This window comes from Vicia villosa, unplaced genomic scaffold, assembly GCF_029867415.1.
Source record: "Vicia villosa cultivar HV-30 ecotype Madison, WI unplaced genomic scaffold, Vvil1.0 ctg.001306F_1_1, whole genome shotgun sequence".
In the NCBI taxonomy this organism is placed as follows: Eukaryota; Viridiplantae; Streptophyta; class Magnoliopsida; order Fabales; family Fabaceae; genus Vicia; species Vicia villosa.
The window spans coordinates 369598-389869 of NW_026705568.1; the positions used below are offsets into that span (position 1 = coordinate 369598).

At 37.5% G+C, this 20272-nt stretch overlaps 1 protein-coding gene across 1 annotated transcript in view; it reads right to left on the reverse strand.

The window, feature by feature from the left end:
- Positions 1-1063: 1063 nt before the first annotated feature.
- The window catches only part of LOC131634494 (uncharacterized), a 38060-nt gene continuing 18851 nt past the window's right edge, over positions 1064-20272 (reverse strand). The window contains exon 2 of the mRNA XM_058905161.1: positions 1064-1270. Within this exon, the coding sequence (XP_058761144.1) occupies positions 1064-1270 (207 nt within the window). The remainder of the gene's footprint in view (positions 1271-20272) is intronic.

A 20272-nucleotide genomic window follows, 5' to 3' on the forward strand; every position in this document is an offset into this window, starting at 1 on the left:
ATCATGTTTTCAACTGGTATACCATGTGAACATTCTATTGTCTGCATTTGGCATAATGGTTTGCAAGTTGAAACTTTTGTGTCAACCTACTATAGGTACATTCATTTGTCTGCATTCTATTATCCATAACTGTTGTAAAATCTGTCTGTATCCATAATGTGTGTATCTTGTGTTTGCAGGAAGACACAATGTCTGGCCACATACTCCCACATTGTGCTACCCTCAAATGGACCAAGACTATGGCCAGTGACAAATACTGAGTACATCAATCCGCCCCTAATGAGAAGGGCACCAGGAAGGCCAAAAAAGTTAAGGAACAAATCCAATGATGAGCAAAGGAAACCTGGTGTGCTGCCAAGAAAATTGAAGACAGTCAAATGCAAAAAATGTCACAAGTATGGACATAACACAAGGACATGTAAGGGAAAAAGTGCTGCTGACAGGCAGATTCCTAAGGGAGGAAACAAGCAGAAGACAACATGCAAGGCTAGCTCTAGTGGACAGCAGAAAAACAAGAAACAGAAAACAAGTGCTACTGAAGTTGAGGTGGTTGTTTCTCAGGGATCACAGGCTCCACAACCATCTCAAAATTAGATGAAACTAAGACCTTTTATTTTGGTGTTTTGACTGGCCATATTTTGGTGTTTTGACTGGCCATATTTTGGTGTAGTATTGACAAGTAGATCTCAGTCAAGTTATGTTTTGATGTAATGACAATTCAGCATATATTGCTGTCATGACAATTCTATTTTGCTATATAATGGATGTTTATGTAATGACAATTATCCTTCTTTATCTGTTATGGATGTTTATGTTTGGCTATATTGAAAATTAACACTATTCTTTTGCTGTCATGACAATTATGTTTGTGTAATCAACAACTAATTCATTGGAACAACTTAATTCAACAACTTACATTTCAGAAAAGTACAACATACATCACTTAATTCAGCTTCTAAACATCTAATTTAGTTGCTACAACACTTAACAACTAACTAAAACAACTTAATTCAGATTCTTGACAACTAATTCAACATTTCTTCAACATGACATTACATATCAATCATACAATGAGCACTACAACTAATATAACTAATCCTTGACAGAATCTTAGCTTCTTTTTCAAATTGTCATCTTGTTTCATCTTCAAACTGTCCTTCTTCTTGTCTTCATCAATTCTCTTCATCAGTGACAAAATCACCTCCTTAGCACGACCCGACATTTCTTCATCGTACCAGTTGAAGAAATTACACCCCTTTCGTCCCTGCAACTGGAATTCATACGAAGCAGCCATTAAACGAGTATACATAATCAGCTCAGCTTCTCAAATTCGTACAAGAATAAAATTCAACCATTTAGATACGAACTGGTGTTTACCTTGTATAAACCACAACCATTAAACCCCAGCCCAGGATTCTCCTTCGTCCACGAGGTAGTGAGTGGCGAATCAAGGTCACAGAAGCAGCGAACCTGTCTTCTTCGTGACACGCAACTGTTGCTGGATACAGCATAAGAATTAGCTGACATGGTAGAACTGAGATGAAGAGATGAAGAGACACGATATGTGTGAAGAGGCACGAAGAGATGAAGAGAAATTTGAAGCTGACGAGAGAGATGAACATAAATTTGGGATTTAGGGTTACTGAAATTAAAAGGATTTTTTTTAATTTGATTTCTTTATTTTCTGAAATGTTAAATCTAATATTACTAATGACGTGTAAAAGCAATATAATACAATTAATGACGTGTAAGTACCTAGTCAACCACTTAATCTGGCCACATCAGCTTTTTTGGAGAGAAAATGGGGGTTAGGATCAATTTTACATACTTTAAGAAAGTATAGGGACGACTTTGTTCTGTTTTAAAAATGCAGGACCAGTTTCGTGAGTTGATCAAAATACGAGGACTAAAAGTGTTATTAAGCCTTTTCTTTAACTAAAGTTGTTTTTATATATATATATATATATATATATATATATATATATATATATATATATATATATATATATATATATATATATATATATATATATATATATATATATAAACTATAAAAGTTTTGTTTTTTTATATAAATTATTAATACTTATTATTTATTTTGCATAATATTTAATATATGTATTATTTATAAATAGTGATTAAAATTGATTTAATTATTAAAAACCTTTAAAAATTCGTATTTATTTTATTCTAGCTCCAAAAAATTCATGAAAATTATTTTACCCTCGATTTTATTTTCTTATCTCGATTTAATTAATTAGGTCGAGAGACCAATAATTAATTAAATCGATTGTGTTATGTTAATTCAATTTTCGCCTTAATCAGGGTTTACGACGAACATTCCAATACATTGAATATTTTCTTTTCGTGCCTTGCCTTTTCAGGGTTACCTTTCAACGCTCTCCGACTGCGCGCCACGTCAAATACGAAGCTAAGTATTTAATTTATCTTAAAGTCTATTTTATTTCCTTTTGATTTTAGGGTTTGCCCTTAACCTTTCATGAACTGTGCATACATTCACCTCTCTTTCTGCCTTTGCCATTTTTCAGGGTTAACCCCGAGGTTTCCCCCGACCGCCAACCATATCAGATCAAATGCAAAGCAAAGTGTTTTTTTTATTATTTTATTTATTTACTTTTAATTTCTTCCTTCTTTTATTTTTAGGGTTAACAAAGTTCGCCTTCGAACCGATAATGCACTCACCCATTTTTCTGTTTATTCTTTCTTTTCCAATCCTCAGGGTTTGTCAATTGCTAAAGCTACGCGTATCGGTAACCCTAAACCCTAACTCTAATATTTTCTATTTTTTTAATTTTTGCTTATTATCCCGCTGGTTTCAATTCCCCTCTCCTCCGCTGGTTACAATTTCCCTTCCCCGTATTTATTATGTTACTGCTGTGGTTAGTAATTCTAGGGAGTGCAAGTCTTGTTAACTGAGTTAGAATGACTTAATTACAAGATAAAATTTAATTAACCACGTGATTGTTGCACCCACGCACACTTTTGGGGTAACCTCTTTGTTGCCTGTTGCCTGTTGCCTTGTTGCCTGTTGCCTTGAGTATTTTTTGCAGAATAGCCATGTCCCTCGAATACGAGGATACCTCAGCCATGCTGCCTCGATAAAAAGGTCATGCGACCCTAATGATGCTGCCTTCGATACACTAACATGACCTCGACCCTCGGAATTTGCCTACGAAAAAGGCTGAGGTATCTTCTGGCTGCCTACGAAAAGGCTATTCTGGTCCTTCCCTTAGACTACCTGCCTCTCTATGGCATGGGTTAGTCTTGTGGTGAACGACATTGCGATGACCCTTTAACCTCCAAATGAAAGGCTTCCTGCCCTCTTATGGCAAGGATAGACCCTTTCACCCTGAAAGGCTAAAAGAACAGATTCTCAAAACTATAAGGTAAATTGCCCTTAATTGCTTTGCCTTGCTCTAAAAATCTTTTTCTACTCTTTTCTCAAAAATACATTCAAAAAGCTACGCTTATTTACAAGCTAAAGTCTTATTTCGTTTCTACCCTTTTTCTTTTCAAAAGAGCAAAGCAATTAAGAGCCCATGGAAAACCATGGATGCAAAGGGTGCCTTACACCTTCCCTTTGCATAATTACCCCCCGAACTCAAAATCTTTTCAAAGGTATTTTCCTGTTCTTTTAGCCTTTCCGATATTTGGATAAAATAAAAGTCGGTGGCGACTCATGCTTGACCGTACATTTTTCGATTATAAAAGTCAGTTCACCGTATTACAGAACTGGCGACTCTGCTGGGGAGAATTTTCTTATAAAAGAGGGGTTACCTTAAAAGTTTAGGAACAATTTAAATGTTTTATATTGTTTGCTTTGTTTGTTTTATTTTTCAGGGGCGTTTTGGGAATTAACTGAAGGACGAATCCTATACCCGGATTCAAGAACATCTAAGATAGGAAGTGGCATAGTCATGGCGACCTCCTTCATGTATGTGGAGGATTGGTCAATATGAGAGTTCACGCTTAAGTTAGGCCTCTATGGGTGTTTGCATGCTTCTCTTGTATGAGGGAGGTTCGTGCGGATGTCCGTGGGTGAGTCGGAGCTTAAGGACCTTTAGTTACCTTTAACCCATCCTGGCTTTTAGGAACGTAGTGGGGGGACTACTCTTGATGTATGTTGAGAGCATAGTCGCTACCCGATACTACAACTCAGATAGGTTCTTTCTCAAAGTATCATTGCATGGTATGTATGTATCATGTTCGAGGGTGCTTTAGGAGGGCTGACAATTCTGGGTAACTCGGTAGAACCCGTTGCTGAAATCTCCTTATCCATAGAAATACCCTTGGGAAGGACACCTGATCAGACTCCATGCAAGCCTTAAGCCAAAAATTGTGTGACTTGTGTGACTTGCGTGACTTGTTTGTGTTTGCTACTAACCTTTGTTTCCTTGCAGGTTTTGTTGAAAGGACTTGTTTGTCCTTACTATCTCACACTACACCTAATGAACTGCATTCGCATGACATCATGACATCATAAGCATAACATGATTTAACTAACCCTTTCAAGGATCTTAGGGATTTAGGGGGCACAATTTCAGGGACTCCTATCAAGGACTGATTTCCTAATCAAGGGGCAAGAAGATTTATTTTCCTCTGGTCACACACCTTCCAATTCAAAGACTCAGTACCTAGCAAAGGGCAAGAGGATTTACTTTCCTCTGGCCATGTATCTTCAAATTCAGAAGTATCCCAAATCAGAGGCGATGACCCACTCGATATGGTAAGCTTGATTCTCAAAGAAGGATGTTCAAAGACAAGAGTCAGAATTCTTCAGACAAAGACGCGACCAAATCATTTTCTAATGTTGCTAACTAAATACTTAAAGATCCTTGAAAACATTTCATTCACATTGCATATTTCTAACTTTGTTTTCAGGTTCCGCCTCAACAATCATTCCTCTTCAGATATGGTCTAATGTATGGCTCATTCTGATATTCCTCAATCAGATATGGTCTAAAGTATGACCCGTTCCAGTATTCTCTATCAGATATGGTCCAATGTATGACCCGTTCTGGTATTCTCCTTCAGATATGGTCCAATGTATGACTCGTTCTGGTATTCTCCTTCAGATATGGTTTAATGAATAACTCGTTCTGATATCCTTCCTCAGATATGGTCCAATGTATGACTCGTTCTAACATTCCAACAGATATGGTCTAATGTACGACTCGTTCTGCTATTCCTCAACAGATATGGTCTAATGTACGACTCGTTCTGCTATTCCTCTTCAGATATGGTCTAATGTATGGCTCGTCCTGATATTCCTCCTCAGATATGGTCCAATGTATGACTCGTTCTGACATTCCTCTGCAGATATGGTCTAATGAATAACTCGTTCTGACATCCTTCAACAGACAAGGTCTAAATGTACGACTAGTTCTGATATCCCTCAATATATATGGTCTATTTGCTCTGAAGTCCTCTATCACATATGGTCTAAATGTATGACCCGTTTCTCTCATCACGAACAATGTTGTGCACAATCTGAAAGGTCGCAATGGACACAGCCAATTTGTGGGGACAATTCTGATCTCTACACTAGTTCCACAACAAAGACGCAAGTCAGATGCACCTAAGCATCAATTCACCGAGATCAATATGTCATTGGCTCATGCATTACGACACTTGTTGAAGTCAGAATTGATTACTTTGAAAGACCCTCCGAGGAATCCTAGTACTTCCTCTTCTCATTATAATTCCAATGCAAGGTGTGCATATCACTCTCTTAGTCCTGGATATGACACTAATAACTGTTGGACACTGAAGAATAAGATCCAAGACGTGATCGATGCTGGTGAAGTTGAGTTCAATCTTCCTAAGACTCCTGTGGTGGTTACCGCTTCCATGCCTAGTCATGACAAGACTGATTAACGTCTAGAAGGATGCACCTTTGGATCATTAGTTCTACTTCCATTTGCAATTTCTTTCCTGTTTGTTTAAACATTCGACTCATGATAGACATTATTTGTTTTAATAATCATCATCAGTGCATTGCATATGTTTGTCTTGAATAAATTATTTCGCTATCACTTATTTAAGCTGCATCTTTACTTTGCATATGTTTTATGATACTCAACTCCTGCTAAAGTTGTAAGCCTTTTAAGGGAGGATGACGAAAACGATACCACAACCTCATACAGTATGCTTTTGAGCGGACTATGCTGACGATGTACAGGCATTGTTTCAATTCCTAAATAGTGGAGATATAAGGATGTTAATCCCTCGTCAACCCCTTTGAGCCCAAGAAGTAGAAGTTTCTTTCTTGTACTAATTAAAACTCTTGATCATAACCTGGGGCAGGGTAATTCTCAGTTAAGTAGGCTGTGCATTCTATTTTAAGAGAATCATTCAGTACACCTTTCAACAAAGGTTTCAATCACAAGCGTTCATCCGCACACATCAAAGAAGTGTTGGAGATGTCAATCAAAAGCCAATGATGGTTCATAAATCATTAAGCAAGGCAGTCAATATCTTTAAAAAAAATGAAAAAACATATATACAAAGAAAAGCCTGATAAGTCAAAAATCAAAAAGAAGACTTAGGCAAAAATCAAGGCATCCCGCTGACTGTAAGCTCAAAATAGACAGTTCAGGCAAAAGTTAGGGATATCAAAAGGATGAAAACAGAGAAGTCAATAAACTCCTGAATAACACAATGTTGTGACTACCAAAAGGAAGAAGTGACTGCCATCTCAAAGGTTCTCTTTGCTTGTGAACCATCATCATGATCAAAGGTGCAAATCCGAAAGTCTCTTGGAACCTGAATGCATAAGTTGAATTAACTGAGCTTAGGACTGAAGAACATCACGAAGAGGGGTGGGTACAATTAAACTTTGAGCCTTTATCCTTTGTTTCTTAAACCGTGAACCGAGCCACGTTACAACCCTTGAAAGTCCTAATTGAAGCATGGTTAGTTCGAAAGCATACTGGCACCAAAAGGGTATCCCGACTCCTTAAGGTTTACTACAAATGTTAAGTTGATATCCTGTTTTTACAAACATCACATTGTTACAAATAGCATGTTTTACAAATATCACGCTTTTACATCTCTTGTTTTAATGTTTTTCAAAAACTCAAGACAAACGTATGCATTGCATCTCATGGATTCATTATTAAACATATTCTGCTACATAATTTCAAATGTCAGCGCCAGAAAGAATTTGCACAGGGTATGACTAATGACCAAAAGCTATCCCGACAGACAAAACCACTTCAGAAGCAATGTCCCCTACGTATACAAGGGGCATGACACGTTTTTCCCAATCAATCCGGGACAATCAAGTCAATACTCCGAGAATCTCTCAAGGGGGTCAAAAACAATCAGGGGTATGATTACTAGGGGCATGTCGCTCATAATACGCATCACATGAAGTCCTCGCGAGGCGAATCTTTCCAAAGTTCCTACTAACAGGGGCAAGTCCAGTTTGACATCTAGATCACTACTTAGTGGTGTGTCCTAATCAAATCCAGGAATGGTAGCTACTATAATACTGGGAGCAACTTTCACCCATGTCTCCCCATAGAGCCGGGTTCACAAGATCATATCCCCACAGAGTAATCATTAAGAAGATATCTTCAAACCCTCTCGACAAAGACATGGCTCCCCAACAAAGTTTACATCTTCAACACTGCTGGTTCTCCAACACTTTGCTCTCTTCCAAATACTTTTATCCCCAATCAGGGTCCATCAAGTTACTAATCATCCCCAAGCAAGAATCATAAATTCCCAGCTGAGCATCTTCAAAACAAGATCAGACATCAAAGTCACAAAGACATGGAGATTTATTTTCTCAATCAAAATAACATAAATCATATTCACATATCATGTGTCATAAACATATTCACACATCGCATATATACTGAACTCACGCATAACATACAAAATTTCTCATTTATTTTGAGGGACTCTTTACATAATACATGCATCATGACATTGCATAAAGACTAACTATACCTATTGCAGGATACAGGTACCGACAAATTAACGAAATCTCCAACTTTCCAAGATCTAATTCAGCTACTACGAATGGTACTGACACGGTCAACGCTCGAAGATCTAATTCATTTACCACGAACGGTAATGACACGATCATTTTCAAAGATCTAATTCAGTTACTACGAACGGTACTGACACGGTCAACGCTCAGAGATCTAATTCTATCATCACGAACGGTGTAGACACGATCAATGACCAACTAAGTCTAATTCAGCTACTACGAACGGTACTGACACGACAAAAGATCTAATTCGGTTACTACGAACGGTACTGACACGGTCAACTCTCAGAGATCTAATTCTATCGTCACGAACAGTGTAGACACGATCACTGACATTCCCAGTCTAATTCAGTTACTACGAACGGTGCTGACACGACAAGAGATCTAATTCCATCATCACGAACGATGTGGACACAATCAACTATTTCCTAAGTCTAATTCAGTTATTACGAATGGTACTGACACGACAAAAAGATCTAATTCTATCATCACGAACGGTGTAGACACGATCATCTTCCAAAGTCTAATTCAGTTACTACGAACGGTGCTGACACGACCAATTCTCCAAAAATCTAATTCATATACTATACGATCAACATTCAAACAACTACTTCTCAAACACTTTAGTCTCGACATCTGGATGGCATCTTTAAGCCCATCTCCAACAAATATTACTCAATACAAAAAATTTCAGCCTAATGCACGGCATTCCAGACATCTACGGATGCAATTTGGATTAGTCTAACGCACGACTCATCCATCAACCTGACGCACGGTTTTCCAGACATCTGAGGATGCAATTTGGATTAGTCTAACGCACGACTTATCCATCAACCTAACGCGCGGTTTTCCAGACATCTGAGGATGCAATTGAGAATAGTCTAACGCACGATTTATTCTTCGACCTAACGCACGGTTTTCCAGACATCTGAGGATGCAATTGAGAATAGTCTAACGCACGATTTATTCTTCGACCTAACGCACGGTTTTCCAGACATCTGAGGATGCAATTGAGAATAGTCTAACGCACGATTTATTCTTCGACCTAACGCACGGTTTTCCAGACATCTGAGGGTGCAATTAAGAATAGTCTAACGCACGATTTATTCTTCGACCTAACGCACGGTTTTCTAGACATCTGAGGATGCAATTGAGAATAGTCTAACGTACGACACATTCTGACTCTCAAGTATATCAAGTCGGATGGCATCTTTAAGCCCATCTCCATCATACATCTTCTTCGAACACCTGGATGGCATCTTCAAGCCCATCTCCGACAAAATTCCCTACTTCAGCTAGGGCAAATTTCTTGGTATTCTAGTGTTCAATCATCTTCCACCTTCATATACCGACTGGCATACAAACCACTCTACATCTTCAGGTTTAAGATAATTGAACAGGGGCAGCTGTCATACCCCAAAATTTGCCCATACAATTTTTCTTACACAAATTCAAATCAATACACAAAGCTCCAGAACACACTCTCCTATACGAGGCTCGGAAACTAGGGTTTGGCTTATTCAAAGGAAAAATAGTGAATCAATGGCTCCAAGGCATCTCATATGATTCAATACATCTTACATCATCTCCATGACAAGTATCAAGTCTCATCTCAAAGGATTGGTCACTCAATTGTTCAGAAAGTCAACAGTCGACTAGTTGACCTAAAAAGTCAACTGTGGTCAAAATAAAGTCAAAACTTCTGATTTTTTGTCAAGATCCTCATATTGACGTATCATTCACCATTTGATCAAGAATTGATCATGGTTCATCAAGGAAAGATCAAAAATCAGCAAATCAAGAAGTTTCTAAATTAGGGTTTTGTATAGGAAAAGTCAACTGAACTTTGACCAGCCACAACTCTCACATGGATCATCAGAAATTTTCCATCCAAAGCTCAATTTGAAGGAAATTTGATTCTCTACAACTTTGTCTCTCATATGCCAAGTCTAAAAATGCTTCATTTGAGAGATATGGACCAAAACATTATAGGTCCTTTTCAAAAGTCAACAAAAAGACACTTTTTTCAAAGGTCATTAAATTAGCATGGAAAATCATTTTTATATGAGACCAAAGACACTGGTTAGAGGACTCTCTAAGGTTTCTAAAAAGTCCTAGAACACTTCAATACCTCAAAAATTGAGAGAGATAGACCTTCTCAAAGTTGGATTATTTTGGAGGGAACAATGTGAAAGAACTTGACTTTTTTTGCAAATGGGCCCAAGTTGTTTTGACTCAATCTTGATCCCTAAGTACCCAAGAGCCCAAGATCTTATTGCCAGGAAAATAAATGGTTTATTTGATTTATTGTGATTTTTTATTTTAATTAAAAAGACTTAAAATGACATAAATCAAAAGAAAAACAAATCTTTGGCAAGAGATGTGATTTGAATCTATTTTCATCATCAAATATATCACATAATCACTGCAAATTCGTGGAAAGCAAGATTGGTATGATTAAATCAAATATAGGCCTAAATTAGAAACATATTTTCCAAAAGATTTTCCAAAATTTTCAAAATCACAAATATTGGATTCAATGGGATTCTCTTTTATTTGATTGATCTAATTCATACTACTATAAGTAGTAAACAATTGCAGATCCCTAGGGTTACAAGTTTGCAGCCACAAAACTCCTAACCCGAGTTCAAAAGGTCACAAAATTTTCAAACTCTAATTCTGAGTTACAAGGCAATTCAAGAAGAATCAAAGGCTCAAACACATTCCTTGGTGATCAGTGAACCTGTGTGGATCATCAACAAGTCATCTCACGCTCAGAATCATCATCTCTCGACCACGGTTTGCTCTCTAAAAAACTTGCTTCGAATTCTATGTTTTAAGCATATTGCATACAAATTGATTGCATACAAATTGATTGCATATTTATGATCTCTATGAAATTGTGATGGTTTCTGGGCTGTTTAATTCGCGTTTAACCGGTAGAATCAAGATTAGCCATTGTTAGGGTTTTGTGGTTTCGTTTAGGGTTTTTCTATACAGGTACTGTTAAGACAAATTGAGGCCATAGTTGAATTCACGAGACTTGGACGAGTTCAATGGTGGCCTCGCGACAAAATTCCATGCTTGTTTGCTCGTATTCGTAAAACTGCAGGTATAATAGAGAAAGACTTTTTATAGCGCATCTGCCATAAACGCTATAAAAGGGCGTGTTTCAGAATTGTGTTGGAGAAGACAAAGACGTGGCGGTCTCCAATTGGATCAGACGCATGCGCTTTGGGTGTTTGAATAAAAAGATTCGCTGCTTCGTGGCCTACGCATGTATGATGCACCTCCTCGTCTCAGCCGTATGATCATCTCCCAGTTTAATCCAAATGCCAAGCAAGCTGCAGGCGTACCATACACCACGCGCGTGAGCCACACTGGATTATAAGTTAAGATTTTTAGAATTTTTTTTATTTTTAATTATACAGTCCCTTTTTATTTGTTTTAATATATACATTTTTCTTTAACTAAAGTTGTTATATATATATATATATATATATATATATATATATATATATATATATATATATATATATATATATATATATATATATATATATATATATATATAAAAACTATAAAAGTTTTGTTTTTTTATATAAATTATTAATACTTATTATTTATTTTGCATAATATTTAATATATGTATTATTTATAAATAGTGATTTAAATTGATTTAATTATTAAAAACCTTTAGAAATTCGTATTTATTTTATTCTAGCTCCAAAAAATTCATGAAAATTATTTTACCCTCAATTTTATTTTCTTATCCCGATTTAATTAATTAGGTCGAGAGACCAATAATTAATTAAATCGATTGTGTTACGTTATTTCAATTTTCGCCCTAATCAGGGTTTACGACGAACATTCCAATACACTGAATATTTTCTTTTCGTGCCTTGCCTTTTCAGGGTTACCTTTCAACGCTCTCCGACTGCGCGCCACGTCAAATACGAAGCTAAGTATTTAATTTATCTTAAAGTCTATTTTATTTCCTTTTGATTTTAGGGTTTGCCCTTAACCTTTCATGAACTGTGCATACACATTCACCTCTCTTTCTGCCTTTGCCATTTTTCAGGGTTAACCCCGAGGTTTCCCCCGACCGCCAACCATATCAGATCAAATGCAAAGCTAAGTGTTTTCTTTTATTATTTTATTTATTTACTTTTAATTTCTTCCTTCTTTTATTTTTAGGGTTAACAAAGTTCGCCTTCGAACCGATAATGCACTCACCCATTTTTCTGTTTATTCTTTCTTTTCCAATCCTTAGGGTTTGTCAATTGCTAAAGCTACGCGTATCGGTAACCCTAAACCCTAACTCTAATATTTTCTGTTTTATTAATTTTTGCTTATTATCCCGCTGGTTTCAATTCCCCTCTCCTCCGCTGGTTACAATTTCCATTCCCCGTATTTATTATGTTACTGTTGTGGTTAGTAATTCTAGGGAGTTCAAGTCTTGTTAACTGAGTTAGAATGACTTAATTACAAGATAAAATTTAATTAACCACGTGATTGTTGCACCCACGCACACTTTTGGGGTAACCTCTTTGTTGCCTGTTGCCTTGTTGCCTGTTGCCTTGAGTATTTTTTGCAGAATAGCCATGTCCCTCGAATACGAGGATACCTCAGCCATGCTGCCTCGATAAAAAGGTCATGCGACCCTAATGATGCTGCCTTCGATACACTAACATGACCTCGACCCTCGGAATTTGCCTACGAAAAAGGCTGAGGTATCTTCTGGCTGCCTACGAAAAGGCTATTCTGGTCCTTCCCTTAGACTACCTGCCTCTCTATGGCATGGGTTAGTCTTGTGGCGAACGACATTGCGACGACCCTTTAACCTCCAAATGAAAGGCTTCCTGCCCTCTTATGGCAAGGATAGACCCTTTCACCCTGAAAGGCTAAAAGAACAGATTCTCAAAACTATAAGGTAAATTGCCATTAATTGCTTTGCCTTGCTCTAAAAATCTTTTTCTACTCTTTTCTCAAAAATACTTTCAAAAAGCTACGCTTATTTACAAGCTAAAGTCTTATTTCGTTTCTACCCTTTTTCTTTTCAAAAGAGAAAAGCAATTAAGAGCCCATGGAAAACCATGGATGCAAAGGGTGCCTTACACCTTCCCTTTGCATAATTACCCCCCGAACTCAAAATCTTTTCAAAGATATTTTCCTGTTCTTTTAGCCTTTCCGATATTTGGATAAAATAAAAGTCGGTGGCGACTCATGCTTGACCGTACATTTTTCGATTATAAAAGTCGGTTCACCGTATTACATTTATGTATCCGCTATTTTTCTTTGTTAATTTGGACATATTATTTATGTTTCCGCTATTTTCTCTTTGTCCATTTGGACATATTATTTATGCTTCCGCTATTTTTTCTTTGTCCATTTGGATGCATTGTTTATGTTTCCGTCATCTTCCTTTTGTCCACTTGGACCATATTTTTACCTTTGAGCTAAAACATTAATTATCAAGATAAAACTTAAAAAAAAAAAAGCACTTTGCACACTTGCACCTCTATGGTTTTCCCTCTTATTTTTTAATCATACCATCATTTAAGAAAATTATTAAATGCATAGGAAAGATCTTATAAATTGAGAGTAGGTAACTCCTAATTGCTTGCTCAAACACCTTCATTTTCAAACAACGTATTTTCAAAACTTCTCATCTATTTTCAAAACTTTCATCTGATATTTGAAGGGCATTATTCCCGGTGAAACTCTTCAAAGACCTATGTGACCTATTGTCCACATTCACTTCTTCTATATTCGAATCAATTTCAAAACGGTTTTCAACCAAACTTTCAATCATTGTTTTTCAAATCAAAAGTTCAAATACTTTTCCTACCTCGTTGTCAAAACAACCATTCAAAAAATGATATTTGTATACATCCGCCAAGGATTATTACAAAGTCAAAACCATTTTTCAACACACACCCACTTTTCAAGCAAACAAAAATCAAACAAGGCAAAAAGTGATCTAAGCAAAATTAAGAGCCCATGCATAACCATGGATACAAAGGGTGCTTAAAACCTTCCCTTTGTATAACCAACCCCCCGAACCCAAAATCTGTCAAAAGGTCTTTTTTCTGTTCTTTTATGCCTTTCCTAAATATTGGACAAAATAAAAGTCGGTGGCGACTCTTGCAAAAATAAATAAAAAAAGAGCAAGGAGTCAGTTCGCAAAAAGTCGAGTTTACAGAACTGGCGACTCTGTTGGGGACTTAAGAAAATCTTTTTAAAAGAGGGGTTACCTTAGAGTTTTTGATCACTTTAATATTTGCTTATACTTGTTTATTTTGTTATTTTTTGCTATTCTGGATATATGTGTGGTTCCGTCACTTGAGATACATTATGGACAAATCCTAACCCGGATTAAGTACACATAAGAATTAGGTGGAGGGTATAGTCATGTATGGCATACAAGGAGTTCAATCCTTAACAAGCTGTCATGAGAATCCTTCTTCTTAGTGGAGGTTCCTTGCTGGTAGTATATGTTTAGCAAGTTCAGTTGCGAAAACATTATTGCTTTCATTGAACTATAGAAGCTGAGTTGACCGTAGAACCCATTATCCCATCTTGGCCTTCTTAGGTTGTGATGCAGAAACTATTCAGGTGTAGACTTGGATTAGTTGTCATGCGGAGAATCACACGCAGACGAGTTTTTCTTGAGAATATTAAGGGCTCACAAGTTCAGTTGTGCAAGCCGGTAATATCCGAAAGAAGAATGTGTACTCTGACGTATCACTAGAACATGTTGTGCAGGTGATTAACCCCTAGTACTATCCCATGTTTGGTTCTTTGACCTCATGCTCGTGACGTTGAACTTTGGAACCTACCTTATATGCACCATGGTTGTGTTACCATTTCTGTATATGTGGCATTCATGCATTCATACATTCATAAAAATCTTTTCCTTTGATTTCCAATGAACTCAGAGGTCTTTTTTTGTAAACATCGTAAGTTTCATCAAACTCAATGGATCTTGGGTGTTGATGGGGTGAAAACTCTAATCCACCAAAATGGATGATTGATTTTAATGATAACTTGATCTATGCTTTAATCCAATGCTTGAATGTTTGCAAATTAATATCTTAAGTTCTTTGAAACTCAAATAATATAAACAACAATTGCATCATTTGCATACATACATCCAGGTTACCCAAGAAACTTATCCTTGTCTGTCTCCATCTTCAGAGTTGTCTGTCTACCGTCAAGCTGATTCCTTCATACAATAAGGAACTAGAGCCAATGTCAGATTAAGAATGGAGTATCAAGAGCAACATAACGTAGAGGTCAGAATGGAAATAGAGGATTTGAAGTCAAGTATGACCAAGATCACTGAAATGCTGCAAGTTTTGATCGCTAGAGGGGAACCGCCTCAGAAGACTGTCATTGTTGAAGTCCCAAGTGTTGATGTTGACCCTCAACCCACTCAACAACCACCTTCAACGTGGCCTGAGTTTGGTTTGCCACCTGATTTTACTCCTCCCTATGAGAAGACTCCTGGTATTGGTCAATCATCACGACCTGTGATGGGTCAAACTTCAAACCCAGTTATTCGTGCTCCTATCATGACTGAATCTCAGCCCATTGTGCATACTGTTGCTCAAAATGCTTATGAGAATCCTTTATTTGAATACCAAGCTTCCAATTCCCATAATGGAAGCCAAGGGGATGCTGGAGATATTCAAGATGTCAAAGAACAGTATCAGACTTTGGAAAAGCGATTAAGAGCCATGGAAGGCAATAATTACTTTGGGGTTGCTGCTAAGAATATGTGTTTGGTTTTTGATGTCGTCATGCCTGCAAAATTCAAGACTCCTGAATTTGAGAAATACAAATGAAACACCTGTCCAAAAAGCCATTTGATCATGTACTATCGCAAAATGGTTGCTTATACTCAAAATGACAAACTACTCATCCATTGTTTTCAAGATAGTTTGAGCGGAGTTTCGCTAAAATGGTATATGAGACTCGAGAGGAGTCGTATTCATTGTTTTCAAGACCTAATTGATGCTTTCATGAAGCAATATAAGTATAATTTGGACATGGCACCTGATCGCCGACAACTACAAAGCATGTCCCAGAAAGAGAAAGAGTCTTTCAAGGAATACGCTCAACGCTGGAGAGAGCTTGCTTCTCAAGTAGAGCCACCGTTAGTTGAAAAGGAACTAACATGCATGTTTATGGATACTCTCTCACCTTTTTTCTGGGAGAAGATGATCGGTAGTGTATCTTCCAACTTCACAGAATTGGTAACCATTGGTCAGAGACTTGAACAAGGAATCAAGAATGGGAAAGTTACTCATGTTGTTGAATCCTCTACTGGGGCGAGGAAGCCTTATGGAAACTTCCAGAAGAAAAATGAGACGAATGCTGTGTCGGAAGACAAAAGATCTCGTCATAGACCTCATAATGGTGATCAACCTTATGTGGCTGTTGTTGCTCCTGTGCGAGTTCAAGCTCCTCGACCTGAGGTTGCTAACCAAAATCAGATTCGTAATATGGTTGACTTTGACCCCATCCCTATGACTTATACAGAATTGTATCATGCATTGGTTCATAAAGGGTTGATCACAACAAGATCTATACCTCCTCCTCGGAATCCTCTGCCAGAAGGTTTTAGGTCTGATCTTCATTGTCCTTTCCATCAAGGGGCAGCTGTCGCACGCTCGCGAAAAATGAACAGAGTCGCCACCAATATATTTATCCCATAAGGGAAAGGAATATCAGAAAACCTAACAAAGGAAGGAACAGGGTCTTGCGACCAGAGAATCTAGGTGCGGGAGTCGGTTACGCGAGGGGAAGGTGCTAGCACCCCTCGCGCCCATCGTACTCGATGGTATCCACCTATGTTTGTTTCTATCTAAAGGGTGTATAACTATGTCTATGTCTAAATGCGAAATGAATGCAAAATGTAGGGAAAAGAAAGAATTGTACTCGCACGGGCCCTACCCCGCTGCCTACGTATCCTTTTCAGGAATCAGAGTTACCGTAGCTCGGCTCACGATTTTCTGTTTGTTTTTGTGTTTTTTAATTGGGCGGAGTCAACGTTCGCACTCTTGCATAAGGGATCGACCTACGATGCGTAAGAGTGGAAATGACATTGCCCTTAGGTGCCAACGAGGCAAAAGAAAAAGAAATGATTGGTTTGTGTCTTTTAGGATAGATGAGTGGTGAACAGTTCCCAATACCGGGCCACTCACCACTTTCTCTACTTTGTTTTAGTCTGAACCATTGTTAGGTGTTTTAAAGTGTTTTTGGTTGTGTATTTTTTAAGGGGAATTTAATTTGCGATTCGAATCACATAAAAATGTATAATGATCGAGAAGCAGATTAGGGAATGAATCCCACTCACTTCCATCCCATTATGTAATGTTTGAGAAACAGATTAGAGAATGAATCTCACTCGTTTCTCTCCCATTAATTAATGTTCGAGAAACAGATTAGGGAATGAATCCCACTCGTTTCTCTCCCATTAAGTAGCGACCGAGAAACAGATTAGGGAATGAATCCCACTCGTTTCTATGCCACTAAGCGATTGAGAAATAGATTAGGGAATGAATCCCACTCATTTCTCAATCACTTGTTTAATGTGATTCGCATCTTCCGTTTATTAATGTTTTAAAGAGTTGAAAAGAAAAAAGAATGCAATAGGGAACTAATCCTAAATTCTAATCTAAGTTATTCTAATCTATAAATGGCCCTAAGGTCAAGGATAACTATCCTATCTCCATCCCTCTTAACAAAGAAGGAAGAGTCTAAGGGAACATGGCAAGCAATAGTAAGGAATAAGCAACATCAAAACAAGGAATGAGAGGCTAATCATGGAAACAAGAGAGAGAAGCCCCAATTCAGTAGCAAAACAAGGGATTGAGTGTCCCAAATCAAATACGAAAGCATCACGGTATCATACAAAAATATCCACAAGAAGTTACCAAAGTATCGCATACGTCATTACTTACCAATTAGCGGACAAACATCGATTAATCAAAGCAAAAGCAAGTGAACACATGGTTTAAGCTTGAAGTCAGTAGAAAACTCATTCATTTAGTTCCAATATCCTATGTTAATCCATATTAACCAATTAGCATGAAACAATACAAAACTCTAACCAAAACTAGACAACACTAGGTTAATACTAGCTAAACGGTTTCAAGTTGCGAATGAAGTTAGAAATATGCAATCAAATGGTACAAGTCAGTAGCAAATAGCCTATACTAGATGCCTAAACAACCACAAAGTCACGCCAAGAAGTTCCACACAAAATTACGGGTCATTTGTACAAGTTACGGTGCAATCGTCGACCAAAAACAAGTTATTTACATGTGAGAAAGAAAAATCGAGTAAAATGGGAAAACATGATTTAAAATTTTCAATTCCAGGTCTTAGGATCTCTAAACATCCCTAATTATATGTACAAAAAGGAACCAACATTATTGCATGAATGCATTTCAATTTGAGAGCACAAACGTCACAAGTATCTATTAGAAACGCATATTAACCGAGCTAAACAACACTAACCAAATACCAATCAAAACAAAGAATTAGGAGTTCATCTTTTATACACAACATCATGGGTTAGTCTACAGCAATCATACAAAAATTGGCAATTAGATTCTGATCCTAAAGTATTAAACGAAATCACTTTGCGGAATCTATCAAAACCGAAAGAAACACGAGCATACCAAAGTAAATGATTTATTTAAAATAGCAAACTAGTTTCTAAAAATCTACAAAAAATATCACAATTATGTACACACACAGAAGTATCTAAAACATATTTTTATTGGTTTTTTATTTCAATTAAAACTAGTTTATGAATTAAAAGTTAGTAGTGAAACAAAATTGAAATAAAAGAAAATTAGAGCAAGCAGGGGTGTATTAGCAAAAGGATTGAACTGAATTTTGGTTATCAGCGCATAGGCCCAAATTCAGGGGGTGCAGATCCTAAAAGAGGCGCCTAAGGCCCAGCAGGGTCATTTTTGTTCAAGCTAGTGTCACATTATTTCATTTTGTTATGATGCAGCATGTTATTTATTAATGTGACATAGCAACTTGATATCAATTGGTGCAAGGGAACTTAAGTGACTAAAGACAAAATCCACACATCAACCAATCAGGACTTCACACGTCACTAACTAATCAATCAGTAAAATGCAAAAGGGCAAAAAACTTGGAATAAGGACCAAAGCATGGCTGCCACGTGGGCGCCTGAGTCAAAATAAAAGGAAAAAGATGCGGCGGCCGGAGATGACTTCCGATCATCTTCTCCGACGGGACCCTTGGCCGTCTCACACGAGATTTTCCAGAAACGCGCGAGACCGGTACCGATCGACTCGGATTTTCTCATAGATTCCAGATCTAGCCTTGTTTTCCTCTAAAACTAACCCTATCATACGAACCGAAGCGAAATACCATAACCTCACATGCGCACTCTTCATTAAAGCTAAACTTAAGCATGTCAAAACATTCACAGGGACACACAGCTCTCGATTTGGTCATCCAAATCACAAGCATTCAGCAAGAGAAAATGAATTAAGATGAACACTCACTACGAGTCTCATACAAATGCATACAAGCTGTTAACAACTAGAGCTACATGTGATAATAGTAACGGCTTACTTGGAGCGTTCCTGAGTCAAGGCAATAGAAAGATCCACGAAGCTAGCATCCACTCTTGATTCTTGGACGATGATGATGACGATTATGCTTGCAGTGAAGGATCTTGATGAGGACGAAAGCTGAGAAGTGATGATGACGTTGACGGCGAGGATGATGACGTGAGGAACGAGAGTGAAGGGAATTAGTGATGACTGCAGTCGATGAGGTTGTGAATCGGCGGAGAAGATGAAGGTTAATGTTGCAGTGGTGGTTGCTACGGTTGTTGAAGGTGGGAGAGTTTGTTACGATTTGTAACAAACTCTTGAAGAGTGTATGAAGAGTGAGAAGGAACCGAGAGAGAGAGGAAAAGATTCAGAGGAGAGAGCTTTTGAGAAAGTGAGGAAAATGAGAGAGTAGTGGAGAATGAATGCGTGTTGGTGAAATTGTGAAGGTTTTGCTTATATAGTATGAGTGCATGGGAAGTTATGGTGGTGTGCAAGCGTAGTGAATAATTCCCTTCAAGACTTAGTGAGCAAGGGTGGTTATTTGAGGTAGTTGTATGTGTACCTTTCGAGTGCTCAGCTATGTGCATGGATATTTGAAGATGTTACCTTGCATGGGAATCTTCTGTACTGAGAA